A 27,777-nucleotide genomic window follows, 5' to 3' on the forward strand; every position below is an offset into this window, starting at 1 on the left:
TGTGTGTGTGCGTGCGTGCATGTGTGTTTGCATGCACATTTGGTCACACTGGTGGAAACTCTGTGACCAAACTGTCTTTACGATCATTTTAAGTTCAGTAAACATTTGACAGCATCTACAATATAAACATCACATATAAGCTGTTATGATACAAAAAAATCCATACAAGTAAATTCAGAAGTCAGTTTATTGGCTACATCTAATCTAATGTGTCCTTACACAGCTTGTCTTGTGATCTTTGCCCTGCATTAAGGACCAACAGCCATCCATTTTGTGGATGTAGTCATCACATTTGATATCAACAAAGTGGTTTGGCCGAAACCGAAACCAGGCTTTTTTTTAGTTATTCGTTATAACCTATTAGTATGTACATCTTTGCATCAGATAGCATGAGTCTGCAATGTAAACGAAGATCAAATGCCCATGATTAACTATGTTGTTACTAGACTTTCATGATCTACCCTAATTTGCAGTGTTGTAATGTAACGGAGTACAAATACTTCGTTACTGTACTTAAGTAGAAATTTCACGTATCTGTACTTTACTTCGTTATTTAAATTTGTCAACTTTCACTTAGAAACTTTTACTTTCCTAGATAAAATGTATACTTTTACTCCCCTATATTTCCACTAAGCATCTTCGTTACTCGTTACTACACAATAAAATCAGAAGAAATGTGTGCGACTGCAATAAGGGAGGTTTGGCGAATCACTGCCTCTAGATTGCATTACGCTCCGCACGCTATATTTCAGCGTAATGTTGCCAAAAGAAGGCGGAAGCACAACTGAAACCGCCACGGAAGCCCCTACTGGAGGACCTCCGGTTATCGTAGACCAGGGGTGTCCAACTGGTCAGAGACCAAGAGCCACATTTTTTTACTGTTTTACCACAAAGAGCAACATCATACACATGGGCACACATGAACATCACCGTTTTTTCCCCTGCCATTTTGAGAGCGAACACAAATTGTTTACTTAAATGATTTTGCTCCTACTTGGAAACTTTGGGGTATTTTCATCCTACTCACATGCACGTTTGATGAAAATACCGTATTGAACACGCACAATAAAAAGACAAATACAAACTTCGATATGAACGTAAGAGCCGCGTGAAACCGGGCAAAGAGCCGCATGCGGCTCGGGAGCCACGGGTTGGCCGCCCCTGTCGTAGACGACCATCCCGACGATAGTGGTGAACAGGGTGAAGAAGATAACCTTATACACCTTTGGCCGTATTTGCAAGAAATTTTTCTGTACATTGGAATGAAAGATTGTTCCTACCGGATAAAGTGCCACTTATGCCTACCGAAAATCACTGAAATTTTACTTTTTACTTTTACTTCAAATACTTAAGTACATTAAATATCAGAAAATGAGTTTTGATACTTAAGTACAGTAAATATCAGATACTTTAAGACTTTTACTGGAGTAATATTCTAAAAAGTGACTTTCACTTCTACCAAAGTCTTTTTCTAGTACGATACTTGTACTTTTACTCAAGTATTGCTTTCTAGTACTTTATACACCACTGTATATTTGTTTCCCATGACTACATGCATATACTGTATATGGGGAAGTATGTTATCCTCTAAAAAGAAGAACCCCTGGCTTGCTGGGTGGGTAAATGCCCTTTCAATTCTCAGCCATATGAAAGGATGCACTTGCTAAACAAGTTACGAAACATGTTTCTAATCTTAAAAAGAATAGTCTATGGGAAAAACTTTTAATGTGAGCAAATGCAAAACTCCCAAGGCTGCTTCAAACAGCACCATGTTAAAAAGAAACAGTCAGCCTTAACCTTGTCTTCTTCCATATTCTCCTACGATATGAAATCATCTCTTTCTTTCTTTCTTTCTTTCTGAACAAGCCGCTAGCAGTACCAGAGATGTTTTACGGAGCATCTGAAAGTACTTTCAGAAGGGGGAAAAAAGTGTAATTTCTAAGCCACAATGCTCCATTAAAAATTGCACTTGCACTTTGAGTATTGACCTCAAATCAGATGAGAGCTTGTTAATGGCTGGACTGTAATAACATGATTTTTATTGTCTGCTTTTGGAATGACTGCACCATTCACTAATGTAGGGTCACATTCATTGACACCAATAGAGGCTAGTGAAAGAGGAAAAAGGGGAAAAATCTCTTTACTCTCAGGTTTAAGTGAAGTTATTATTTTAGCAAAATAATATGCTTTAATGGATCATCTCTCACCATGTGTTGGAGTTTTTGTTACACGTTCGACTACGTTGTCAGTTTGTGTAGAAATCCGATTGTAGGATACAAACTCAATTCTGGACTCGATTCGCATCTTATTGGTTTCCGATCAAAAGTCTCGTCTTTCATACTGTTTTTCAGTATTACCGTGAATGTCAAATAGTAGTTATAGATCGGAAGCTCTCAACCACACCATTATGTGATTACTACTTTTGAGAGAAAGCTGAGAAAGCTTGTCTGTACAGAGTGGTTTGTTGTTTATTCTCTATAACTCTCTCTCTTTCCCCAACTCTCTTATTACTAGTTGTAGAGAAAATCTCATACTGAACATTTGTGGGTGTTGACAGCTATAGTACTATATGAGATTTTTAACGGCGTTTTCCCCAGGATGATGTCGCTGGTGTAACATTTGGATAACCGTGTGTGTGCAAGTGTGTATGTACAGCGTGTGTGTATGATTATTATCACACTTGGAGTAAGTGTTGATACTGCCTTATGTCTATATACATACTCTCTGAAAATGTATTGCAAATTCTTTCTCTCCTCCCTATCCAGAAGATTTAATGACCGCCAACATTCCAGTAAGCGTATCTAGGGTAATGTATGGAATAGAAGAAAAACATTGGCATCACCACACAGCGGAGACTTTCTTGGCTTGAAGTAATTAAGCAGATAATGCAGCTGGTACATGCTATTTTTTTTTAAACCAGCTTGTGGTTATTATTTGGGGCAAAATCTAATAAATGAATTTACAGCAGCACTACAGCTTGTTACTGACATAACTGGCCTCTATTTCAGTCGAGCACAGAGCGTTCTCCATTTATCATAGAAAAATGGCACGCTCTGAGCTTGTTCGTCTCAGTCTCATCACTCTCTCTCCATCTTAACAACAGCCAGACAGAAAAGACTCCTTCCTTCGACAGAAACACTGAGTATACACACACACACACGCACACACACACACACACACACACACACACCATGCGTACTTTAAGCACTTGAAGGCACCAGTTCAGACAGTGTGCTTTATGGTTTGGTAATGGCATGCTTATTTTTCACAGTGTAGCACAGCTGTATCTATCAGCCCAGTGTGTATGAAGATGAATGTGAGCTCTGGTGCTTTGGCGTACAGAATCCTCCGTCATAAATCGGACTCGCGGAGCCCGCTCATGTCTCAGACAGTCGCCTCAGCCTTCAGATATGAGCCTTAGTGCTCTCTGTTAAACCTCTACAGATGTTTGCCGAGCCAGAGGGGGGTTCGATGGACAGGGTCTAAGTGTTCCTTACAAGAGAGCCTTGTAATCGTATCCCCACAGCTGCCAGTTGTCCATTGTTGCTACTTATTCCAGGGTGTACACTTTACACCCACACACACTTGATGCGATTTTCCACAGGACGCTGCAATATGGCACCGTATGGTCGCTAATCCGAATCCAGAACCCCTGCTCAAGTGTACATGTGTCCTTTTGCCATTGTGTACCAATACCTAAGAACAAGTGTGACCTCATTCGTCACATGACACCCATGTAAACAGTAAAAGTAGCAACTATAGCAGAGCCTCGTGGTCCATGTTTCCTTTTACACAGCTTTGGTGATATGTGCATGCAACCATGCATCTATCTGACTGTTCCATTGCATTCACTGGAAACTCTGAAGATGCCGTACAGTCGTCAGAATTCTAAACAGTATGTCGCTATGTAAAGTAACCAACTGTAACATATACATTTGGCTTGGAGTTACAGACCTAATGTCACAACGCCAGCTGTCCATCGTGAGAATCCACTGGTGGCCATTCTATGGCAATTGCTTTTGACAAATCTATGGTCCGATTTTTCTAGTTGTCCCTCTTTGACTCTCGGTCACCTAGCAGTCCGGAGGAACCATCATTACAATTGTAATAATCATTACAACGCTTTTCCCACCATCACATAGCTTAAACCGATCATGTCGCTCAGGAAAGTCTGCTCCTTATACTTCACCAGATGTGCTGAACTCTTGAGGCAAATGGCCAGGCGTCCAGAATTAAAGCTAGTATAAAATGTATATAAAAAGTAGAAAAATTATCTTGGGCTCATGTATTTGTTACTACACCATTACACACTGTAATTTAAAAAAACGAAAAGAAAAGAAAACGACCACAAAAAAAAGCTATTTGTTTTCACGTTCTTTCACCTCGTCTTACAAACTTTCCTTCAGTGGCTTCTGCTACATAAACGTCAGTCAGACTCGAGACATTAAGACTTAATGTTGTACCATTATGCATTATTGTAATTGGAGCTCGTCTTGTGCTTGTCATGCCGTCTGGAATAATGTAGTCTTTAAATATCTAGTCTTGTTATTGCCTGTTTCCCTGAAGCACTTTCAGATTATTGGTGTTGCTTTGCATTCTTTAGCAACACTAGGCATTTTCAGCTCCTTCTAGCTTCATATCATTTAAATAATTCATTTGTATGTTTGTTGGTTTGTGTTTTAAACATGGAATGAAAAAGTATTACCTATTTATCGTAGTTCTTATACAGTTATTTTGGGAGTGTGGGACAAATTTGTCATCTTCGCCCCCTCCGCCTGACACACATTCCTGTCAGAACGTGAGTGGTGTAAAACAGGATTTGGTTGCTTTGGTAGCACTTTGAGGTCAGAGGTCACTCAGCAGTAGTGTGGAAATAGTGCTGGGGGTCAACTTCTGCCTGCTGGCTCAGAAAAAGCTCTTTTCATTCACCAAAGAGGATAGGGAGCAATTTAAGTCCATAAAAAAACCTCACAAAGACCCAACAGCAGAGCAATGAACAGCTTCAGACAGAGTTTATTAACGTGTTGTGAATGATTGTGCTTGTGCATAAGGTTCGAGAGCATGGGAAGGACAAACACTGGCTTTGCTATCCTGTGTGACTTGTCAATACAGCTGTACAAAACCAGCTTTTTTTTTTAAACCTTTATTAGCTCCTAGTTTTAGTGATGATTACAGATTTGCAGCACTTTGATCTAACTCCGTTTTACCTGTCGCCTTTTTCATTTACCCCTTCTCACATTCTGTCACTGCCACTTACACTCGCACCTTGTTTGATTATTTTCATTTCTCACCTTCTGTCACACCTTACTCTCTCCTGCCCTCTTTCTCACACTTATTCTCTCACTCTGTGTGTTCTCCTGCTTTCTCTCCCCATGTATACTCTGCTTCAGGCTGCCACCAATCCTTTCCCTATGGGTGTTTGACATGTACTGAAGATCATAGCAGAATGTCAATTCCCTGATCTGGGTCAAATCCAAGTCACCTGCAACTCTGCTTTGACTAAGAGTGACTTCTTTTAACTCTCTCTCTCTCTCTCTCTCTCTCTCTCTCTCTCTCTCTCTCTCTCTTCCTACCAAAATGAGAAGAAGCACAGCTGTGCCCCCTCCCAGTTAAGGTCACACAACCCCACCACCCACACACATGCTGATTACACCCCCTCCCACCATCCCCTAGCAGACAGGATTAGCTTTGTCGTGCCGGACCAGGGAGCGCCAAGCACCCTTTTACAACTTGATAAACTCTGGTCATAAATTGGATGCCGGGTTTCACAGCCACTGCCTCACGTATTAACAAGAGATTGAGAGACAGTCTAGACAGTCTGTTTCTAGTCCGTGCTTATGGGGTGGGAAGCGCTGGTGGCCTTCACAGGACGGCTGGCTGACGGGCAGAAAGAGAGTGCCGAAGTTGTGTCCCAGCCTCAGCGACACAGCCTTGTTTGTCTTGTGCATAATTCAGGAGGCCTCTCCAGTGCACTCTATACTGTGTGTTTAACAAGAGAGGGCTGGTGAAAAAGCAAGTTTAAAGGGAGATAATCTCCACCTGGTCCTTATGTGGTCTTGTCTGGGGGGTTACACTAGGAGGGGGGGTGAGTCTACCAAAATGCCTTGGTGCATTGAGCCTATGTCATGGCAGATAGCGCCAGGCCCTTTGCGCTGTGTCTTTGTGTGAAAGGAAGAAGCAGAGATGCCGGATGGTGTCATTTAGTACGTGCTACTGCTGTTCAGGATGGACTAGTCGCTGTAATAGGACCTCGTCCCCTCCTCCTCTTCTCCCTGTTTGAAACGTGACACCGTGTTCTCACTAGAGGCTGTGAGGAGGAAGAGGCATTCTCGGCTAAAGGCCTCGCACTTTCTGCAAAGGGGAAAGTGTCTGCACAGTCTCATCTCTCAGCATGCCTGTGTTTGTGTGTGTCCTCTGCTGGCAGGATTCGATTGCTCCTGACCTCCTAGTGACACACAATAGCCTTATGGGGTGAAACACGTTCTCATCTGCTTGGTCTCTCTCCCCTTCACTGCCTACACTCGGAGAAAATTAGATGGTGCTGAAATGGATAGGATTACAGTGAAGCGTGGCAGTGTGTTATTTAGTTCCCTGTGCCATAGATGAAATGGGAAGGTGTGTGACGTGAAGAGTGCATGTTGGGGCAGTGTGATGAAGATACCTTGCTCGCTTCCTCAAGGGGAAGGAAGTGAGGAGTGCTGTGTTTGGATGGATCCCAGGGAAGCAGCGAGAGAAGGTCAGAGGCAAGCATGGTGGGCTGAAAAGGGCAGCGTGGACAACAGACACCCAGTGTAGATGGCACCTGAGTGTAAAAAAAGCCCAGATAAGAGAAATCGAGCAGATGTTTTGCTCTGTAGGGTGGGTTGAAAACTGAAAGTAGTCCAAAATGATATCTTGTTGGGAAGCTGAGACTACAGTGATGACTGACTGAATGCAATCAGGCAGTACTCGTCATTGCCCCCCCATTCCCTCAGTGACAGTTCTCTTTCTCCCTCTCTATGTCTCCCTCCCTCCTGAGCTTTGGTGCCAGGCTGGCAGCTTCTGATGGGCAGACGGCGAGTTGTCTTCATTATAATGCCTTTATTTATTCATGTGTCTGTGGCCAGTGACAGCCAAGTCTATGCTAGTCTGTACTTTCTGCCTGCGTCCTCAGAGATGAGTCACATTCATCACCCACTCTCTCTGTCTTTCTCCCACTCGCTGTCCGTATTGTCCTCTAGTCAAGTGCTACTTTTACTTAGCTTCAAAAAAAAAAAAATTCAGAAAAATACAGACGACTCATCAGTCAAATCTGATGGTTTGTGTCAGCACTGTGAGGACAGAGTGAAAAACATCAGTTTTCTGTACTGAAATTGTTCAGCTGATAGGCAGCTTAGCTCATACAGACGGAAGACTGCCAGATTGCTCACGGCCACTTTCATGCGGCAGCCACTGGCCTGCTACTTTTGCTCTAAAAATAGCAAGCTGCAGTTTTGTGAGGTTGATAAGCCTGTAATTGGAGATTTTGTAATCAGGTTGCAGAGGGGCTTTTAATACCGAATCATGACCCAAGAGCTTTTCAGGTTAAAGAATGTTCAGAATCGCTTTTTTTAACCCAGTTTTCACAAAGCTAAATACAATTCCGTTATAATGGTGTGAAAAGCAAATTACTCTAATCTCACCATTACTTACTAGAAGGCTGAGGAACTCTTATCATTTCCATCACTCTTACCACCACATTTTGTTGCAGTTGAAGCATTTCTGTGATGTGATTTTTTTTTTCTTCTTCTTGTTGGGATTGAGATTATAGGATTATGAAAAATTTGAAGACCAGCAAGTCTTCTCTTGGTGAGAACCTGTGGCCTTTTTTAAACAGTATTGTTGAAGCACAAATTAGATTTTTGTTCCACCAAATTCACTGGCCATGCCCTGTGCTAGGATCCTATAATCCCGCTGTCCATTGCACCAACACTACAGAGAGTTAAAGCCGAATGCATTATTGTTAATCCAAACCTAGAAATCTCGGAAACTGTGTCAATTTCCCATCCCAACACCTCTGAAGGGTGCAGTAGTTTTATGGAGGTTGTGGACTGGTGACATCTTTTCCTATATGATTCTTATCTTTGGTTAGTACTCATTGTATCCTGGCAGTAAGGGTGCCAATACTTAGCTAACGTCAATATGCAATCAGCATGACCAAATGTGCACCCACACTAATTGCCGTATCAACAGGAGGAATAAAAATAAAAGAAATATTTTAGAGAAAAAGTAACTGGTGGATTCTGTGACAGCAGTCGGTTTCCACGCAGTCAGCCGAGGACGTACAGTACAGTGTGACTGTCTTAATCTCAAAATTATACACTCTTGGAAATACATATTAGTCCATGGATTGGCTACATTAAACTGCCCCAAGGTGTGAACAGACTCCGTGAATTCCTTCCTTACACACAGTGTTCCTGGGATACAGACTCCGGATCTGCTGCCATCCCGATCGGGATAAAGCAGTTGCAGAAAAAGAATGAATAAATTTAATTACTGACTGCCTAACTATGGCCCAATTATCCCCCGATTCTTCTTTTTGAAAAAAATAAACTGCTTGATGCTTTCTGTCTAGCCGTGCCAACATGGCATAATTGGGCATGTATGAGTATTCGAGTAATTTAATTAAAAGTAAGCAGTATCTCATTATCCAAGTTATGTACTGCCAAAAACTGCTTAACAAGATGCCACCCACAGAACTTTGGTGTGTCAACATTTCACGAAATATTTTGCACCAATCCCCCTACCTCCAACTTCTGAAAGAAACACTCCAGTGGTTTCTCACCTCTCAAGCAAACTGTGCAAGAGAGTGGATGTTCGCTCTGTCTCTCTGCATGCAGTCACATTTGGCTAGACCACTGCTCGGTGTTCATGGCCAGGGGGAGCATCACAGCAGGAGCTGCCCGCTGCCTAATTTTCACTCTTCATGCCCCTGCGTAATGAAGCACCCGTTTGCTGCTGCTGCTGCTGGGTAATTGGGATGAGACAGAGTGTTTGTGTGCCTTCACCCAGTGTGGCGCGACCTCAGGACGACCCTTCAGAATGCTTTTTTGTCTTAATAGAAAGTATCAGCTTTTATTTAGATCTCCATTTGAAAGTAATTGTCAGCAGGAGAGGTTTATTAAAGAAGATGGAGATTAATAGACCGGCGTCTCGGCTGTAGATAATCTCACTTGATTGACTGTAACTATATGTACAAGCGTATCCTACGGTTTACGACAACACTGTGATGCGTTTCGTGTTCTCTGATCGTGTGTATAATGGCTCTGCATATAATTACATTTTAAAAATGTACGATCCGTTCAAAGCAGCCAGTCTGACATGCCAAACTTATCCAAATCGTTCTATTTCTCTTTTGATTCCTATTTATTTTGAACTTCCAAGCAGGAACAAACTTTTATATATAACGGCACTATGGAACGGCTTGCTGCACAGCTAATAAGGATATCTTTGTGTCCTCATCAGGAAGAAAAGACATAATCAAAGTATATATAATAATAGTATAAGCATTCTTAATATGTATCAAAAGTACTGAGAGTTCAGTTAGCTAGACTGGAGTAAGCATGGAGCATGCAGGATGATTTACTTTATCTTTAGTGGTAGATAACATGGAGTTATTATTTTTTTTTTCTTACCTAAGACCAAGGCCTTCATCTGGTGGACTGCAGTCTGGATGTGCATTTTAATGTATTAACTGCGGCTTGTGAAAAGAAAGTTGACATTAAAAGCGAAAGCAGAATGTTTAAATGCGATTGGATTTCTCGTCTGTCCACTAATCAGACCGGTAATATGAAGCGACATATCAATTCGGTATGTCTTATTTATAGATATAACCTGACCACTAATAGTTCCACATTAAAACCTTTAACTATTAATGTTTAGGTCATGTCTGTAAATAAGACATCTCCAGTTGATCTGTCGCTTCATGTTACTGCTCTTGTCACCATGCAGTCATTTTAATGGCTCACCCAGACCTTTATTAACATGGAATTTTATGTAGCTGACCTTCACACATCTCCGTAGCATAGCTCTGCTTTAAAGCCTGAGGATATTTTAACAAGACAAAAAAAAAAGTGGATCTCGATTGAACATTGGGCTGTGTGCAGTTTCTGTTTGTGGAATTTATACACGCATTTAAAATTCATTATCTTGTTGGTAAATGAGTCCTATGGTCTGGAGGTGTTTGGTGGCAGCACTTCCAGTGACAGCAGTGAACACCTGAGGTGAACTTTTGTAAAGGTGTTTGTTATGCATCACATCGAGCTGTGCGTTCATTTTAGAATTGAATGGAAAAAAAACTGACTGCAGGCAGTTGCACATATGCTGGATTGTTGATGCTCCAGCTTTGGTATTACGAACGGAGAACACAGATGAGACGTAAGTTCGACCCACTGCTTTATCTGTTATATCGTTTTTTAACCCGCATACATGGCACTGATCCTAATTGTTGTTTTGCTGTATTTATTTGTGCAGTGACTAAACCCTGGTGTGGTGATTAGAGGTGTCGGTTTCTCCCACTGAATCCGGTTATCTGGGGTGCATGATGAATTTCTCATGTATGCAGGTCATCCGTGCCAGCGGGAGTGTCTCATTCACAAGGGGCCCCATCAACAACCATCGCAAGGTTGCAGTTAAACAAGCAAGCGTAGCATTGTGTACAGCAATAAATCATCTGCACGTAAAGCCCGGAGCACTAAAACCATAGCAAGTCTGGTATACTATCTCTATAAAAATGGCAGTCGCAGTCTGTGTCTGTTCATTTAGTTGTACATATAGCTTTCATTACATTAATATAGATTTGAAATTATAGAGCCGTGTGCTTCAGGCTCCTACCCAGCCGTCAACTCCTTCATTTTCCTTGCGTGTACCTGCTCTCTGTCGGTCTTAATATCTTCTTCTGATGCAGCCGTGTCTTTTATTTATTTATTTTTTAAGCACATGCCCACTCGCACAGCCTTTCCTCGAGAACACCTGTCATTTCAATATACAAACTTGTTTCCAAAGATGGCATGAGCCTTAAATACACCCGGTCCCCTGGGGGAAAAATCAAAATTACTAAGATAGCAGTGACTCAGTCAGTCACGTTCTGTCCTTAGGAGCCTTTTAAGGTCTTTTTAAAAGCAGCTCAATTTTTTTTTTTTTGTATTGTTTTTTGTTTGCTCGGTTCTCCATTATCAGACTGCTGTTATTGTTTCCTGTTTGTGTCGCTTATTCAGCCTCATGTACGTAACATCCTTTAGGTCTAATCTCTCTTGTGCAGTAACACAGATTTTCCAGGAGTTGTTCCCTTCTGCATAGAAAATTTTCCAGATGAGTGAAGTGCTATTCCTAGCTCAAACATCATTCCAGCCCTGCCTCATCAAAATCTTTTCATGTTGAGAAATTAAGAGAATTTGGACATCTGGGTTTATATTGCTCAGAATTCACAGCGCCATCTGTTTTAGTCGTCCCATTTTTCTCTTTAATTTCTTTATTTATTTGTTTATTTTTCTTTAGTGGATGATCCAGAAGCCCCACAAAGTGGCCACTTTCTTCGGCTGCATCGGCAAAGACGAGTTTGGAAAGATTCTGAAGCAGAAGGCAGAAGAATGCCATGTGGACGCCCATTACTATGAGCAGGGCAAGGAGCCGACAGGGACCTGCGCCGCCTGCATCACTGGAGACAACAGGTCAGTTACCGTCTTTCCTCAGGAGAAAGCCTTTATCACTTCCTCAGGATAACACTCACTCGTGTACACACACACACACACACACACACACACACACGCCTCAGTGAACACTAGAACTCACTGTTCTCTCACGGGCTGTTCTACTCCTTTCCTGCACAGCTCCTTATTTATTTATATAGCGGGGTTAGATCAGCACCAAGCTATTTTGATTGACTGCTAGACTTGGCACTGAAGGGTGCCAGATTCCATGACTGGCCTGATGCATGAGGCAGGCAGAAAGCATTACGTGCCACCTAAGCATTTGATATTGGCAGGTTGTTTCCCACTTTTAAAGGCTATAAAATTGGATAAACATTTACAGCCGACTGTGGCATCTCCCTCAGGCTTCTATTCCCTGGAGAAGTGCAGATATGATCAAGTCGACGATAAACATGCGCTCGTGCCTCATGCAGTTGTTAATTCTTTCTTTACTCGGAGAGAATGAAATCCACATAAAGCAGATAATAAATGTATACTTTTTCCAAGATACAGGTGATACTGACATGATAAATAATACACAATACTGCCAACAAACTGTGTCTTTATATCATGCGCATTAATGCAAAACCAAGAGGAAAGTGAAAGGTGATGGCAGAGCATTAAAACAAACGTGTTCTGGAAGGGATATTGAGCTACATGTGGTTCATTCTTTTCTAACACTCAGAGAACCGTCACGTTATCTCTCAGACTGAATATCAAATGCTGTTACGTTGGTCCTATAGCAGTCCTTTAAGGATTTGATCACTGTTCTGTGGATCACATATCAGTCACTCCAGGAGATTTGTTTAGTGATTGTTGCAGCCAGATAGGCTTCATTTTGCTGTCTGTTTTTTATGAAATATATTTGTGGAAAACTAGTGCTTGCAATTCAGTATTCTTCTTTTTCGACTACTACCAATGAATACACATTTGTAATTATTTTCTATGATAGGTGTAATCATGTTCGCGGAGGGTTTTTGGCTGATCGCGTGACCCGAGTCTGCAGAAAATCAGCTGTAATTTTGAAAAATTACAAGCCCCTCTTAATTTTGTGGATTTTCTTTGATTTTATGGTCATTTCTGCGATCACAAAATCATGAAATCTTGTAGGGAATGATCTAGCTCTATTGTTACAGCCTAAGTAAAACGCATACTGTAAGTAGGGAGCAGGAAGTCATTCAGGATTCATCCCATCTGTGAGGAACGAATGCAGAGTTAAAGACGACGGATGTTTTTAAGAAACATATAATCCAGCATGATATCAGTAAGATGTTAATGTGCCTAAATAGTTAGCCTTAAAAATGTAATTCATTGTGATATCCTATTGTTCTTTAAATTTGGCTTTTTGCACAGAGAGCACATGAAGTAGTCATTTTAATTCATCGCTTTGTATCATTTTATATTTGAAAATGAAATATTTAAAAATGATTGCGATTTGACTTTACCTTCGCTAAACTAGGAGGCTTCTTTATTCTTATCATAAACTTTTCTGACCACAATCTTCAGAATCTAGAAGACTGCAGTGTGATTGGCTGTCCATATTCCTTCGTATGCACACATACATGCACCGGTTTCCCCAGTGAGCTTTTTTGCAAGGTAGAGTTACTGGTTTGGAAACAAGTTCTTGGCATGCCGTCTTTAAAAAGTGAAGAGTTTGTTTGTTTGTAGCAAGTAAACATGATACTCTCACAAGTTTGCCAACAGGCTCTGGGCAAAGTGTGAGCTAGAGTTCTGTCTTTACAGACTAGACCTAGCCTTTGCGTGAAGGTTATTTTTTGCACCAACATATTTTGGTGCCATTTTTCATTTAAACAAACATTAACGTGCAGATATTTATACATATACGTAACGTTATGAAATTTTGCATCCCTAAAAGTCCAAAAGATCATCAAAAACTTTTGTTGATTTACAGACTTCATGAGTGTAGTGACGAGATGAAACAAATCTAAATTGAAAGCGAAATGGGCTCGCAGTTCACACTTCCTGTGGTTAAAGTGTTTCTTATGACACATGCAACCAGGAACGTATTTAAATGTAATGGACTTTTGGAGATCATCACAACTAATGCCTAATATGTGCATGACGTTATCAAGCCCTGTACATATATTTGCAGCTTTTACACTGATGTTATTCCTTAACCAAACTTCATGTGCCACTGTTGTAAAATATTCTAATCATTTATGTTCTAATCATATAACAATGTAAGTGTCATGCTTTGATTGTCTGTATCGATCAGTCTCCATGGTCTCCTTTGCATGTGGTTGAGTGTGATGCTGGAATATTCTGGAGGTTTTTGACCTGTTAACACTTGATGAGTGGCCGCCTGAGGGGCCGAGTCTCAGGCTTCATAGGAGGAAGAGGATGAAGAGGAGGAGGGTTGTCTTTGTTTTTCAGCCATCATGGTGTGAATCAGCCAGAGCTGCTCTTAATGGGAGCTAGTTTGAAGTGTGCAGACTTATAGAGCTGCCAGCTATAGCCTTATGAGACTACTCATTACCGCCTCACCTGTCAGAGCAGTCTCTTTCATTACAGGAGGCTGTAGAGGTCACCACACACACACACACACACACACACATTTATCCAGCTTAAAGACCAAGAGAACGTTTTTAGCTTTTATCAATACACTTTAGAGCACCTGAGTAATGCAGCGGTACAGAGAACAGAGCTGGATGGTAGTCGGGTTGTAAGGGATCTCTTCCGGGTTCAGGCTGACTTCACTGCAAAGGGCTGCTGTGGGGGCAGATTTTATTTCCACTCAAGCACAAACCATGCCTGATTCCTCCCCTTTAATCAGTTGATCCCGGTCCTCAAGAGACTCAGATGTAGCTCCCAAGATTGGACACAGTGAGTTTAAAGTGATCAAGTGATCCCATACATGCTTAGTAATTGGGTTCTTCAAGGCTTTCTTTCTACATTAAAGGTTCTTAGGATGTTGACACGGGCTTAGGTTGAAATTACTTCTGCTAGATACAGTATGTGCATGTGTCCTGTGTAGAAGGTTCCCCAGAGTGGAGCCCCAACAAATGTTTCTATGTTTTTGGTTTCCTACAGAACCTTTATGTTGCTGGATTTTTGTTGGTACCACAGACAACTACATTTCCATTATACATTGTGTGCTTTAAAGAACCTAAAGTCTAAAGTTCCTTTATTTATAAGGATGTGTTCCTCTTCAAAGTGCTGGACTCCTGTTCTATTGACTCTTGTTTGTGGAGAGTACTGGCACTTTTCTAAGGGTAACGAAACTTCAGAATAGTGGCTTGCCCCTGGGGCCTGCTTCCTCTCACTAACAAGTGAATAATGAGAGCGGTGGCTTTTCAAACTGGAATTAGTTGTTTTTGTTGATGCGAGGACCACCAGGAGGTTAATGGAGAAACAGTGGTCCCGACGGACCCTGTACACTTTCTCTGCATTATTGATTTGTTTATTTTTTTCATTTATTTACGGGAAAGGTCTTGTAAGGCATTTGCAGAGCGGGAAAAAAGTGGTGTGTTGATATTTAATTCAGGCATGGTTGACACTGAGCAGCTGTTTTCTAAAGCAGCGTCCATATGTCGACGCAGTTCAGCCTTTAGCTCTGTAGAATGGTTGTTCACTTAAGTAGACAAACGTGACAATTAGGAAGAAATTCATCTTGTAAATGTGGTGGTGCAGGTCTGCAGGTACCTAAAAAGAAGAGAAGTAACACACACACACACACACACACATACATATACATACATATATATATATATATATATATATATATATATATATATATATATATATATATATATATATATATATATATATATATATATATAATACACTGTATATATATTTATATATAAATGGACAATGATGGTAAATATGTAATGAAAGCTATTTATTATAACAGAGTGCTTTAGTGTGTAATTGTTTTTGCACTGAAATGATGGATTGAATATACTTTAGATCTTTCTTGCAGGTCTCTTGTTGCCAATCTGGGGGCTGCCAACTGTTATAAGAAAGACAAACATCTGGACCTGGAGGAGAACTGGAAGCTGGTAGAAAAAGCAAAAGTCTACTACATTGCTGTAAGTAAACTTACATTCCTATATCTATATAATCACTGAATAAAGGAGTCCTTTATGTAGTCCTATATAATATTATTCATTATTTATTATTCATTACTTAATATTATTATTCATTAATTAGTCCTACTTGATATGATCTGTCTATCATGGAGACACAGAGAGAGAGAAAGAGAGAGAGAGAAAGCTACTGCGATTGTGTAAGTCAAGAAATAATGAACCGGACAATGCAGACGCTAGGTGTTATGCCAGCACTTCTGTGCCAAATAGCTTCCACTGATCTCACCTCAGTGAGCAGATACGCTTCTTCATTTCATGCCCTTAAAAGGGCACTCGGTGAATCCATGTGATGCTGATAGGCTATGTTCTGCCCTAGAGGGTGGGATATATGAGTTTCCAAAAGTGCAATTGGGCTGGCTGAAGAAATTCTGCTCTCTGACCCAGGAGAATGATGGGGTTCGACTGCGAGGTCAGTCGGGGGCAAGATGACTCAGTTTCTGTGAAGGCTGCTGACTAGGCCGAGCGTTTTCATTTTCAGGCCATGCTCTCCTCGTGCACTCAAGAGCACTGTGTGTGCGGTGCTGGAGACAACTTATCAAGCAGCATCAGCTCAACCAGTCAGCCATGCTGTTTCACTCCTGATTGAGGAGTTAACTGGCAGACATTGTGCAAACTGTTGCTTGTAATCATCCGTAATCAAGGTTGGTGTGAAGCGCGCAACCCCATTACACTCCGACCTGTCAGTTAATGAGCCATTACAAACGTGATTGGGACGGCTCGGCATGCAGGTCAGTACTTGCTCTCAGCTTCATCCGCCAAGAGAGTTCCATCTGCGCCCCGCTGGACATCCATTTGTGGATACCTCTAATAAAGGCATGTGATTAACCTCGATGCAGGAATCAGTCAATTTGGCAACCATTGTAATGTGACACGCTAATCATTTTCAACCCTGATTAACTGACTTTCATCACGGTACTGCTTACTGAATAGAGCTGGAGGCTACAAGGAATAAAGAGAAGCAAAGCTGCGTTGGTTTCTTTTGTGTTTCTTGCCTTGAGAGCATGAAGTGGTGGTGACCATGGGAAAGTGTCCTGATGACGCTGTCTGGGTTTATCTCCTTTCGCTTCGGTGTTGTTGTACAAGCCAAAGGACAAAGGTTAAGCCTGTACACAGAAATGATAAATAAACTGGAAAGGGCTGGGTTCAAATACATTTTGGAGAAAAAGATCTTGCAAACATTGACTGTCATTGACAATCAGAAGGCTTGTGTGAGAACAGAAGCTTAACCTTTACTGGAAATGATCATAGCACATTTATTATATTTATCCTACATTGTTCTGACACTATCTGTACTAGTATGATAACTGAAGGAAATTCAACATACCAACCCTGGTATGAAGAACACAAAGTCTGCTAAAGATACAGTATGCTGATAATGTCTAGGGAATCTAGTGTGAAAAAAAGATGAACAGTAGTGCTGTCCTGTGAGGAATGAAACGGTCTTCCCACTGACAAAGTGTGAGAGTGAGAGAGAGCGAGAGAAGGAGAGAGAAGGAGAGAGGGAACAGACACATTCCAATGTTTATTGAAAGCGTTGTCCCCGTTTAGTCTGCCCTGGCTTTCCATTGGGCTTGTTAGACAGGGCTCTTGAGGGAGGGGGAATAGTTTGTGCTGCCGATGCCCAGCTCAGTTTGTCCACAGCTCAAATTTCAGCTGAGATTGGAGCGCCGAGCGTCCCAGTGGGCCCGCTTGTTTTTCTTCCACAGGCCCAAACAAAGCTGTGATAGCAGCTTCTCCAGGTGCACTGCAGGTCTCTACTCTGTAGACATGTTTAATGCATTTGGCTGAGCTCTGTAGTCTCTCTCTCCCTCTCTCCCTCTCTCTTGTTGTTAGTCTTTCCCCCTGTCCCTTAATCAGAGATGAGTCTGTGAATTGATTATCCAGTCAGAGTATTCATTAGTGAAGCACATCCTCTTCCCTCAGCAGCAAAGTCACCTCCTCACCTCCTCTGTCGTTACTCGCAACCTTTAACCACAGTGGCATCAGTCAGTATTCACCTCAGAGTCATGTTCACTACATCTGATCTGCTGCCTATGCTCTGCCTCAGCCCCATTTTTACTCTCTGCCTCCATTTTGAAAATGGATTCCCGCATGAGGTCTGAGGTCAGGCTTAAATCCCTGTCGGTTTAATGGAGAATGAAAGCAAAGCAGGCTGGACAAATAAACGGGGTCTGTCCTGTCAGAAGTCCTGAGTGTCTCTCTAAGAGGCTGTGTGGGTTATTCTGAAGCCGGGTTATGTAAGTGATTTCCTCTTGCGTGTAGCTGTCCTAGAGCCTGGCACCAGTCTGTCTGTCGACTCCCTCTCTCTCTCTCTCTCTCTCTCTCTCTCTCTCTCTCTTCTTCTTCTTCTTCGTCATTTCTTTTATCACTCTTCCTCTCGCTAACGTCTAGCTGTTAGCCGTATTGACCTTCACTTGCACTCTGTGTTCCTCCCCTCATCTCACCACTAATGTCTATTAGAAAAAAAACACTACAGCGATGATTTTTACCCAATAGTCAATGTTTCATAAATCTCAGAGTATCAATGAGTTCTTCATTCAAAAGTATTTATTTTAAATGAACATTTTCACATTTCTGAATATTTGAATGCTTATTAGAAATTAAATTAAGTGTTTTTATCTTTTGTAGACCAAAAGAGGATGACCGAGACAGCGTCATACAATAGATATTGTACCGTTTTCAGAGTGTGTGTGTGAGAATCACATAATGATGCATATAAAGGCAGGAGGAGTTCTGAGGTGGTTTTAAGTGGTGACCTCATTTCCCACTTGTCATAATAATAACAGTAGCAATCACAGATAAGCTTCCTGGTGTGAGTTTTAAACTTGAGTGTTAAAAACTCCTATACAGTGATACTGTTATCGGATGTTATTATTTATTCAGGTTGCTTTTTCCAGTGCTCAGAATTGGCTAGTCTAATTTAGTTAGCAAAATTAACTTTTAAAAAATACAAGCATATCCTGGCTACTCAAACAGCAAAAGCAGGAACACCATGAGAGCTGATATCTAGCTAATCAGTGTCAGTCTCATTCCAGGCTCATTTACCTTTGACTTTCTCATTCAAAAGGCTACACCACAGGTTTTATAAGTATTCAGGAAAAGGAACCGCTTGCAGTGTAGAATTGTGGATTGGCACATTTATGGCAAGCGTCTACACCGTTGTATATCTGAGAGGCGGTGTAGAGACTCAGAGCGGAGCTTTTCCTATAGTATTAAGAATATTCTTAATTAAAGATGGTCCACAGCCAAAAAAGAGTCCGAGTCAATGAGAGTGACCCTGAGGCGAGCAGTGACCTTACACAACCCCTGCTTTATGGAGGATCATCACTAGGCTGTGTGCCACCTGCAGCATGGTGAAAAGCCAAGCTGCTCCTAATTAATAACTGATTCTCTGAGTCATTAATACTAGTCTTTTATTTTGCATGTAGTTTGAGATCAAGGAATTCACGCTTTTAATGAATAACGTGGAGTCGGGGGTGATTTATGAGGATAGATGTTTGCACTGTATAGCAAAGACGGACCAGCTCTGGTATATCTGTGCCCTCAGAGATCCCCAGTGCAGAACTAACAGAGATTTGTGCAGATTTCCTCATATCCTCACCGCTCCTTTGGGACAGATTGCTGATGGCCTTCTCTGTCCACTGACAGACAAAAGCTTTCAACAGATTTACTGAGTCACAGCCTTAGAAAAACACAGCTAGGGTTTAGCGCTGTGCCGTCTTTTTCCTCTCGGATGCCTTGCAGCAGCCACACAGATTAACTTGTTTAATGCTAAACGAGGGCAGTTTGTGAATGTGGAGTGAAGAGACGCCAATCTGAACTTATTGAACATTTTGCAGAGTTTGTATTGTTTTTTTCTTTTTTTTTTTTTTCATGAAACAGCTGAATACTTTCTTTGTCATTCCTAAATAACGTTTGTGTTTTTAATGAAGGAATGCCTGCCTCCAACACTAATTCATTCCATTCATTCATCCTATCACAATTACAGTCATCATTACACTATTTCCCAAAAAAATAAAACTCTTCTTACGCGCCCGAGTTTCCGATCTGGGAAACACTCGTAAAGCATTTACGAAATGTGACTGAGAGCGTGTGAAAATATTTATTGTGTTTTAGGGCAGGGGTTAGGTTTAATATATATGTTCATCTACGCTAATATGAACAAAGGTGTCAGTGTTATTGGTGTTATTAAATAGTTCTCCGCAATTGTTTTCCTGACATATAATCGCCCTGACAGGTCTGATCTCCACTGATGCTAAGCAGAAGATGGCCCTATTTTAAACAGAATGCCACCGATGCGCTCTATTTCAGCCACCTGAAATGATTTAGCTTGATGCCTTTTCATTCGAAGACCATTAAGTGATTTTGTTCCCGAACCATTTTCATTCGTTTGCCTGTGAGTGAGATTGGCAGAGGAGAGTTTGTGTGCTAAAGCGCTGATTAATGAAGCCTGGCGCGAGCTCGCTGAGTGCCCTGCTGCTGAAGGGGTGGGATTGGATGCAAAGCCAGTTAATGGAGTCTCGCTCCGGGATAGGCAGCGCGGGGCACTGCCATCCAGCCTGAGCCGGAGAGAGCATGCAGTCAGGGCAGCCATCTTTCACAGACGGAGGGCAGCAAGGGGAGAGGGAGAGAAAGAGAGGGAGGAAGAGGGAGAGGGGAGGGGAGGGGGTGTTGTTGAACTTGTGCCAAATGTTTGGTGGCAGGCTGTTGCTAGGAAGTGAGGATCCTGAGGCAGAATGGTGCACACTGAGCTGTAATGAGGGACAGGAATAATACTGCAGAAAGAAAATCACACTGAAAAAGATTATTTTTTAATATATATTGGAAGAAATGATGTTGCAGTGTTCTGTAAAAAATCTATATATTAGTCGGTAGTGTGTACAGTCGAAGCGTAAAAATGCCTATGATTTACAGCACAAGCCAGAAGTGTTACAGTGCTTCTTTTTGGCCTAGCCTCTAATTTGATCTGCCTTGGAACATGCATTGCGCATTATGCCACAGCATTAACCTTACAGTGCCAGTTGTCGGTTCTGCTACTAAACACAGTCTCTGAAGCCACTGGCACAGAACCTTGTCCTCTTAAAGAGACAGCCGCACTAATTCCACAGGGAAATGTGTGCACAGTCATGGTGTGTGTGTGTGTGTGAGAGAGAGAGAGAGATAGGGGAGGTGTGTCTGAGGGTGAGAGATGAAAATAATTAAAGGAGGAGTCATACGGGCCTCGGAGGCCCCAGCTGCAGATGGTTCTAGAACAGCCTGGGGACGTGAGAGAGGTGCTCTGGCAGGCAGGCGTGTGCCAGTTCCACTGAATGGATGCTCCATCCAGTGTGAGGATGATGAGTTTGTGTGGGGAGGAAGCTGTGAAAGTGTCACCTGTGAAAATGAAAAATCCCCCCCACACACACACACACACTCACTCACTCACACACACACATACACACACACACTCACTCTAACTTGTCAGGTTTTCAGCATGTGTATATAGCTTACGTTTCACATTGCACATTGGCAAACGGCAGGCTTTCAGAGCTCTAAGTGCTTTACTGCGACACAAAGCAGGTTGCATCTCATCAGGACTAATGTCAGCACAGAGTGACAGCCAGCCAGAAAACACACCATTAACTGGTACAGTAAGTGGCATGCCAGCCTGCACCCTGAAGTGGCATATGCAAGCGCTCTCTCTTTTTCTCTCTCTCTCTCTCTCTCTCTCTCTCTCTCTCTCTCTCTCTCTCTCTCTCTCTCACACACACACATACACTTGTGCTTTTTCTCTTCCTGTCTGACCTCAGTGTTCCCTGGTAACAAGAGTGTGTGTGTGTGTGTGTGTTTTGAGGTTTTTATACTCATAACGACTCCTAATTCACAAGGGCTTTAGTGATGAGTTCTGTAAGGTGACTCTCAGTGCTTTTGCTTCCACGCATACCCCCCATCAACACCTCTCTCTCTCTCTGTCACAAAGACACACACTCTCACTCACACACACACACACACACACACACACACACACACACATCCAGGCAGCCCTCATGCTGACCTTGAGCTGAAGCTGGCGTCAGCTGCCCTACACACCATCTTTCCCCTCCCCCATTCCTCTGCTGAGAAAGATCACACAATGCAAATTGAGAGAGAGAGAGAGAGAGAGAGAGAGAGAGAGAGAGAGAGAGAGTTGAGATGTGTGGTGCTGGTGAGGGAGGAGGGGTGCACAGTTGGCAGACTCTGTGTGACTGTAGGCAATTGGTCACAGTGTTGCTCTGCTCTGATGAAATTTAATCTTACCGTATTTACATGCAGAGTTTTGCTCTTGGCAAGCCCTATTAAATGCATTTGTAAACGCACTTCATCTTGATTAGAGTTCATGCCTCAGAGCGGCCTCCACTACGCCTCCACTACGCCTCCTTTTTCCTTGTCGGACACACTTAAAGCGATCAGTCCACTTGAATCTTGTGACAGCTTTAAAAAAAAAAAATTCCCAGGTGCCATGTTGATCACTGGTGTACCTGCCTTGTCAAATGTCCCCTACCATGCCTCAGGCAAGTCCCAGGTTTGTTATGCTAACATCTTCACATTCTCAAGGAACAGTGCAGCGCTGGTCATGATTATAGCCATGAAAAAACATCAGTCTTTATTAAATCACATGAACCTCATAATCTCTCTTTGCTATCAGCGTTCATTTTATTCCCCACAGCACCGATAACACTGCAGTGTAGAAATCTGTTTACCATTTTGTTTTGTTTTTATTTTTACAAGCAGCCCATTCAAATGTCTTGCTGTAGTCAGCCATCTGCCATCCTCTACACGATGCTCATGTTTACGTGCTCTCATGTACGTTGTATTTCCAGGTTGCTGCATTTGGGTGCTGTGTTTTCTCTGAACAATTAATTTCAAGACGTGTTGGTGAAAAAAAAAAAAAAAGAAAACGTCACTAAGAATTACGTGTTCTTCTCACCATTATGTGAATGAACCCGACATTTTCAAATCCCCTCCAGTTACGTTAGCTCTGGAAATGGCCCACGTTTTATCGCCTAATGACGGCATGTTCTGAGAATGAAATGCTTCGTTTTCAAAAACATTTTCTGTTGGGAGCAGAACTGAACGGATTCTGTTCTCTGTTTCAATGGGTTTTTTTCATGCTGTGCAATTTCACGCTAATAACAGTCAGTAATGCTAAAATTCAACGTGATGACAAGCGCCTAATTATACAATAATGTGAATGTTGCATGTTTAACCATTAGCCCCTTCTCCCTCCACCTCCTGTGCTAATTTCACTTATGTATCTGCAGTGCAAACACACAACAGCAGCCAGTTAGGATTTATTTGACATCTCGCTGTCTGTGTCTAATTTGCTGTGAATCAGAGAGGCATTTGCACGGGGTTGAGCTAGGTGGCCGTTTACTTAGCAGAGCAATGTTTGCAGGCATAATTGAACCGTCATTAGCTGACACGAGTGCAGTCACATGGGCTGAGAGTGTTAATGTGCAGCTCAGAGGCAGTGGGATGCTGGGCCGAGGCACCGTGGGTAATCGCTCCTCCCCGCAGCTCTCAGACTCGGGCGGCTTCGTAGCGGTACAGGTTACAGAAGTGTGACGGAGGGAGGAAGAGACACAGATGCACGGGTAGTTTACAATGCCATGTTATAATTTTAGCTCTTTTCCACAGAGCACCAGTGGGAAACTCATTTAGACTGATAATAATGACAAATCAGTGATTTGACATTTTGTCATCATTTCCATTGCCAAGTGTTTGTGCTGAAATTGGTTACCCTTCTGGTCCACAGTAGCAAGAAACCTAGACATGTGGGTGGTGCTAGAAATAGCACACCACTGACTGGTCAAATTCACACATCATGAATTGTCTCTCAGCTCCCAAAATGTGATTCTGGGGGATTTGTAGATTTGCAGACCAAATCACCAAAAATCTAAATACTACTTTATTTATATACTAACGAACTGTTTAGACAGATAGGATGTGGTTTGGGACGTAGCCGAAGTAGATGAGGGAAGATTGATGTCACCACACCACAAGCTTCTCCTGCCTTCATCTGCATCGGTACACTAATTACATTAGCCCTTGGTTAGTTTTATCTTTAGAGTACTACTGTAGAGGCACAATACATGCACCTTTCACGGTAATAGGATCTACTCCTACTTTCACGGATCTACTCAGGATACAGACAGTTCTGTGTATGGGTTGGATCTGTACTGTACACTGTACAGCAACCAAGTCTGGTAGAAAAGTGGGTATGTTCTTTGCCATGAATCAACCACAGCCCTGTTCTCAGCTGTGCATCACTGTTCATTAATAAATGCCTCCTAACCTGAATGTTTGATCAAGTAAAGTGGCTGATGAGAGCCCTTCATCCGGCATCAACTTGAGGAAACTCGAGCCTGAGAGGTCAGGCTTATATTTACAGATGCTGGACTTGTATCTCTAGGCCTCTCTCTGCTGAGCACGAGTCAGCAGCCTTCTCGGTCACAACGCAAATGCTTCTAGCATCATGTTTTACACCCCTCCTTTACCTCAGCCACAGGAGCAGTGCGCCTGTAAGCTCTCCCGTTGAAACATTGATGTGCTGGGGCCATGAAATCGCTTCAGCCGATGAAGCGAATCGACAGTGAGAGACATCAAGATGTGCTTGATTGTTTCTTAATGCGCTGAGGATTGAAGCTAACACATTTTAACATGGGTCGGCAGATGAGGGTGTACAAGCGTGCTAATAGGACAGAATCAATAAAACATCTTGGGGTGTGAAACACCAACTGCAGCATGTCTAGGGCTCTGGGTTCTTTCTGAATGAGCATGGTGTTTTAAAAAGATTTATATAATATGAGACACTCACTGATCATTCATTGCCAATCCCTACTGCTTCTGTTAGAAAGGGATTTGTGGAAACGTGTCTCATCTACAAACTTTGAGAGGAAAAAAATCTTCATGAAGGGGCTACTTACAGAAAGCACAACTCTGAACTTTTCATCAACCGGCTCTATGGCCTTAGGCATGGCCTGTGGTGTATCTTAATTCTATCCTTACCTTTGATTCATGATCACTTACGGGCCTTCTATCCGGGAGTGCTGGAATTCCCTTCAAAGCCACAGCTCCCTTCATCATATATTACATGTGGTGGTGGTGGTGGTGGGGTGGGGCTCAGTTCGAGCTGCCGCTCATTCTGAGAGTACCGCATTAACACTGTGCAGATGTTGAGGCTGTGTGTGGCAGCTGTTGAGTGGAGAGCCCTGGCGAGACGAGATTCACGCTTCTCTTCATGGCAAAGACTGCTCCATTTGCCTCCTCTGCGATTGTTCATGGGTAATGATTTGCACGTTTTCATGCCCACTCGTACATGCAGGATTCACGCCGGGCCACACGTCGAATCCGAGCGCACACAGATCTGCACGCATGGCGTGCATTGCAGCGGGAAGTTCAGAAACCACAAGGGTTAATTTTACCTTCTTAGTGGTAAGAGCCTTTGTACCCCTCCTCTCCACCACAAAGAGAACAAGATGAACTTTACAGCATGGTAATGTGGAGAACATTTGGCTTTAGCCAAGTTCATCAAAATGGTCACTAATTCCTCTTTTTGCTTAGTAGTTTATTTTTATGTTGGTTTATTTTTATGAGCTCCGAGCACGTGCTCTGTCTTTCTTTCAGATCTCACATAAAACTCAGCATGTAAGTAATGAGGATGGAAGCATAGCGGCGCAGCAAACATCTTGTTCCCCTTTGGGATGTAAGCATGCTCATTGGAACGAGAAATGCCTTAACCCTGAGTTATATTGTTTTGCTGTTGCCTTTTCCCTCGACTCTGCTGTTAACAGGCTGCCTGTGATTTATTTGTATATTACTTTCTAATCAGGCCTGGTTTTGGCTGTAACCCTGCACACCTGGCTGAAGCCACATCACATAGACCCAGAGGAACAGGGGCAGAGCAAGAGCATCGATGCAGCTGTATTTATACATATGCTCTCACATATAGGTATCTGGATCTCATAGTGTTGTATTCGTCTCTCTGTACTCTCCAAAGTAGAACCCTGGTCGATGGTTCCTCTATAGAGCATCATATCCCTTTAATTCAGTTTAACATCAGGAATCATTCGTTTTTAACAATATATGTTCTCACCAAGCGAAAGCAACACAAACCCAGATGTATATTTAGACTCTGATTCTTAATGAACTAGCCAGAGACAACTGTGGCAAGTCTGAGATGAAGAGGAACCGGACTCGGACCGGATCTGCTGGACCTGCTAATCTTCTGTTAGACACCAGATAGAGGTGTTTTAATTCTTTACTCTTGTACAGCTGTAGACTATGAAGTCAAACAGCACCCACGGTGTTGAAAGGAGGTTTAGTATGAGTGTTGTAGTCTTTAGCATTAAAGTAGGAATAATTCGGTTTAGTTTTTAAGTCTTCATTATCCACATGCAATTATCTACTGAGGAACGCATGAGAGTTGGCCATCAGCCGCTTTTGGGAAGCGCAAATCTTTACCAAGCCAAGAACCACTGAGAAATCATGTTTCTGATAGTGTAGTAAAGGCAAGTCTTCAGCTTTCATGTAGCATTTAGTGGTTCAGTGTAATTCACAGAGGTTCTGTATACTTAGAGACATTTTTTAGAATGTACAGTAAAGCTAGTTTCTGATGAAACTGCAAATGTTTCTAATACTGAAACTCCTGCAGTAAGATAAATGAAGAACAGGAAGCGGCTGTATGTGGAGTCGGGACTCTGTGGGAGTCCGAATCATAAACAATGCTACTTATTTTCCCAGTATGATTACTTATTCCAAAAACATGACAGTTTCACAGTAGCATTTTACAGGATTGACAGTATTAATGAAGCATAAAAAAAAAACACGCACAAGCTGGTGGTGAAAGTGAAAAAACTATATCACAGGTTTTTTTTTTTGTCTCTTTGCACATCCTTTTTTTTATATGAAAGAAACCAAATGGAAGAAAAAGATCAAATCCCCAAAATGATTTTTCTTGGGTTGAAACATATTTATAGAGGATGACTTTTTAATAAACTCTCAAAGACGAAGTGAGACACAGGCAGGATGAGAAACTCTGGAGTAAAGAACTCGAGTAAAGAAAATGATCAGTATTAGACGGAAATCCATGGTAATCTCAAAACACACAGTATTAAGGCTGTTTTCAGAGGCAGGGAGGCATGTCCCAATTGAATATTTGCAGTGATTACTGACTTCTGTGGAGCCTGGCTGATTTTTCGAGGCAGCATACATGCATCAAATCCCATTTAAAAAAGAAAAAAGAAAAATAGGTGATGAAGTGAAGTGTGTGTGTGTGTGTGTGTGTGTGTGTGTGTGGGCTCATACAGTATGTTTGCTGGTGACATAACTCAGTGACGTTGTGGAGCACACAGTGACGCAGTCATTATCTGAATTGCTGGAAGATGTGAGTCATCAGGCAGGAAAAGCTGATTTCTCCATCAGGTTGTAGAACAGAGGCAAATTAGAACTTAAAGGGGAGAATACAGTGACAAATTGATGTTTTGGCTTAATCACAACATGACCAGTAAGTCAAGGCCTCCTTTTTTTTCTTTCTGTTTTTAATTAAAACTGTTTCCACGCAGGGAAACAAAACAACAGTCTGTCATTTATCTGATCTGAGATTATGTACCGAGTTTATGTTAATCCTGTGTGTGCCATGTGCAACATGAAATGTAAACTTGCCGTGTTTTATTGCCGCTTGTGTCTTGTCAGCTAGACGGTATACCGTTCACTGCACGTTTACTACTGTATGAAGAAATTAAATGATACTATTAATAAATGAGTGGTTTCCCCACTTTCTACATGGAAATCCTAATGAGCGTTTACAATTACCCATAACAATCGTGGAGGCGTGGTGCCGCTATTAGGCCTGTTAATGGTAAGTGGTGAATTCCCTGCAGTTTTGGGTGCTGTAGCTGGCTCCACTGTTGCTGAATCACCGCTACATGAATATTCAAACATCC

General features: G+C 42.1%; 1 protein-coding gene across 3 annotated transcripts in view; it reads left to right on the plus strand.

Annotated features, from left to right (window-relative positions):
* The window catches only part of adka (adenosine kinase a), a 128,414-nt gene that overhangs the window by 53,490 nt on the left and 47,147 nt on the right, over positions 1-27,777 (plus strand). For all 3 annotated transcript variants that reach the window (XM_047812868.1, XM_047812866.1, XM_047812867.1), the window contains exons 5-6: positions 11,515-11,687; positions 15,649-15,757. In XM_047812868.1, the coding sequence (XP_047668824.1) occupies positions 11,515-11,687; positions 15,649-15,757 (282 nt within the window). The remainder of the gene's footprint in view (positions 1-11,514; positions 11,688-15,648; positions 15,758-27,777) is intronic.

This window comes from Tachysurus fulvidraco, chromosome 4 (genome assembly GCF_022655615.1).
Source record: "Tachysurus fulvidraco isolate hzauxx_2018 chromosome 4, HZAU_PFXX_2.0, whole genome shotgun sequence".
Taxonomy (NCBI): domain Eukaryota; kingdom Metazoa; phylum Chordata; class Actinopteri; order Siluriformes; family Bagridae; genus Tachysurus; species Tachysurus fulvidraco.